The 2,544-nt window shown below is 56.0% G+C and overlaps 1 protein-coding gene across 1 annotated transcript in view; it reads left to right on the top strand.

Moving 5' to 3' along the window:
• Window positions 1–2,544, top strand: part of ZFR2 (zinc finger RNA binding protein 2) — a 33,856-nt gene that overhangs the window by 1,996 nt on the left and 29,316 nt on the right. Inside the window, exon 2 of the mRNA XM_045300052.1 lies at window positions 1,432–1,660. Within this exon, the coding sequence (XP_045155987.1) occupies window positions 1,502–1,660 (159 nt within the window). The 5' untranslated portion in view covers window positions 1,432–1,501. The remainder of the gene's footprint in view (window positions 1–1,431; window positions 1,661–2,544) is intronic.

The following is a 2,544-nucleotide window of genomic DNA, read 5'->3' as shown; positions in this document are numbered from 1 at the left end:
GACTATGTCAGTAGCACACCCTGCCAAATCATGACACCCACACATGTCATGGCACCCAAGTCATGACACCTAGTATGCCTTGGGGGCAGAACTGCCCCAGGTGAGGACCCTTGGATTAAAGGGCTTCCACTGACTGCCCCCAAGACTGTCTCCCATGATTATCCACACACTGAGTTGGGAGGTGGGTGGAGAGCCCAAGGGCTGGAGGGTGCCCTGGCTGACCCAAACGAAGTCAAACTTACTGCCATCAAGTTGATGCCAACTCATAGTGACCTTATAGGACAAGATAGAACTGCCCCTGTGGGTTTCCAAGACTGTAACTCTTTACAGGAGTAGAAAGCCCTGTCTTTCTCCACAGATCACCTGGTGGTTTTGAACTGCTGACCTTGGGGATTGCAGCCCACCTTTTATGCTACCAAGGCTCCCAGCTGTCTGACCCAGTGGGATTTTATTCTGGTGGACCAGGTCAGCAGGGATGCAAACCCAGTTTCTGTCTAAATAATCAATCTAAATAATCCAGCTCTGCTGAAACGAAGGCCGGAGCCTTCTCTGAGGTGGGGTGCCTTGGGCACTGTGGGGGTGTCAAGTAACATCTCTGGTGTCCATCCACTCCACACAGGTAACACACCCTGTCTATGTGACAACCAAGACTATCTCCAGACATGGCCAGTGTCCCCTGGGGGCAGAATTACCCCAGCCCCCGACCTCTGGCCCCTGGCCATTCCCATGCCACCCTCTGTCTCCAGACATTTATGGTCAGTGTGGTCAGATACTCCTCTCACCTAGCATCCCATTGGTCCATGAGGCAGCAGGTGCTGGGCGCCATTCCACTCGGCCCAAGTGACCACCACACCACCAAGGTTCATCCCACACTGTACAGAACTTAAGTGGAAAGCTAATTTGCATTGTAAACTTTCACCAAAAACAAAAATACAACAAAATAAAGGAGACGTTGACGTAGCCTGTCTACTTATCAGGTCCCAGCGTGGGAAACCCTAGCTAGGGTCCCAGTGTGTCGGGATCGACTCGACTCGGCAATGGACTTGGCTTGGGTTGTCTCATTCACACCTCTAATGGTAACCAAACCAAATTCACTGCCATCGAGTGGACTCCCACTCCTGGCAAACCATAGGGCAGGGTAGAACTGCTCCAGGCATAGAAAGCCTCATCTTCCTCCTGCAGAGAGGCTGGTGGTTTCGAACTGCAGACCTTGCAGATTGCAGCCCAACCTGTAGCCACTAAGCCACCAGGGCGCTCCTCACTCTAATGAGACGTGCCAAATAAGAAAGGTCACCATCATGTGACTGGTGGGGGCATGGACTGCCGTGTACTAACCCAGCTCCAGCGTGATGGGGAGCCCGTTCCTGCAGTGCGAGTTCCGCTCGCAACTCAGACGTGACTGTTGGCTCTTGTGTTTCTCTGTGGCTCTAGCACCCAGCCGCCGACAGCCTTCCCCCACCCAGCCGCCGGGGCCAGCTACAGCGCACCGTCCACTTCCGGGATGGCCCCCACTGTGGCCGCAGCCTTTCCCCCGGCCACCCCACCACTCCACCCGGTCTCCCCGGTGGGGTACAGCGGGTACCAGCCCCACACCAGCCAAGACTTTGGCTACAACAGCCGGGCCCAAGAGCCCACGCCCATGGCTAAAGCAGCCTACCAGGTATCTGCCTGTCTTTGCTCTGACACAAGGCTTGGGGGTTCTGGAGAATGGGACCAGCTGCAGTGGAAGAGGGCGGAGGGGTTCCTGGAGAGGCCCCTTCTCCCAGGCCGGTGTCACGGACACCCCAAACTTCACGGCCATCAAGTGGATTCCAGCTCAGAGCGCCCCGCCGAGGGTTTTCAAGACTTCATCTTTCCAGGAGCAGCCGGCCTCCCCCTTGTCCCACAGAGCAGCTGGTAGGTCCGAACCGCTGATCTGGCGGTTAGCAGCCTAACCCACAGCACCACCAGGGGTGGACAGAAATCACTGGCATTAGAATCGCCCCACTAGGGCTTGACTTGTGTCCTCCAAAAACAGTGTGTGTGAACCCTGACCTTTAGGCCTGTGGATAAAGCAGCTCTGGTGGCATAGTGGGTACTTGTTGGGCTGCAGTTCACATGGGCAGCAGTTCAAAACCACCATCTACCTCACGGGAGCAAGAGGGGGCTTTCTGTACCTGTAGAGTTACAGTCTCAGAAACTCAGGGGTAGCTCTCCTCTGCCCTGCAGGGTTGCCGTGAGCACGACTCGAGGGCAGGGAGGGAATGGGCCTGGTTGAGCACTCACCTTATCATTGCTTGGTGGCCTGCAGGTTAATTCCATCCCAGAACCTGGGGCCCCTCAACTCTGCCTTCCTGATCAACTGTCCTCCCCACCCAGGGCACTGCTTATGCGGGGAGAGGCAGACCCTTCCTCAGGAGTGGGCATCCTGGGCACTGTGGGGTATTGAGCAGCATCCCTAGCCTCCACTGACTATGTCAGTAGCACACCCTGCCAAATCATGACACCCACACATGTCATGGCACCCAAGTCATGACACCTAGTATGCCTTGGGGGCAGAACTGC

This window comes from Echinops telfairi, unplaced genomic scaffold (genome assembly GCF_000313985.2).
Source record: "Echinops telfairi isolate 266 unplaced genomic scaffold, ASM31398v2 ScPeMD7_7459;HRSCAF=8497, whole genome shotgun sequence".
NCBI lineage: Eukaryota > Metazoa > Chordata > Mammalia > Afrosoricida > Tenrecidae > Echinops > Echinops telfairi.
The sequence above is the reverse complement of the archived record's forward strand: the minus strand, read 5'-3'. Positions and strand labels throughout refer to the sequence as shown.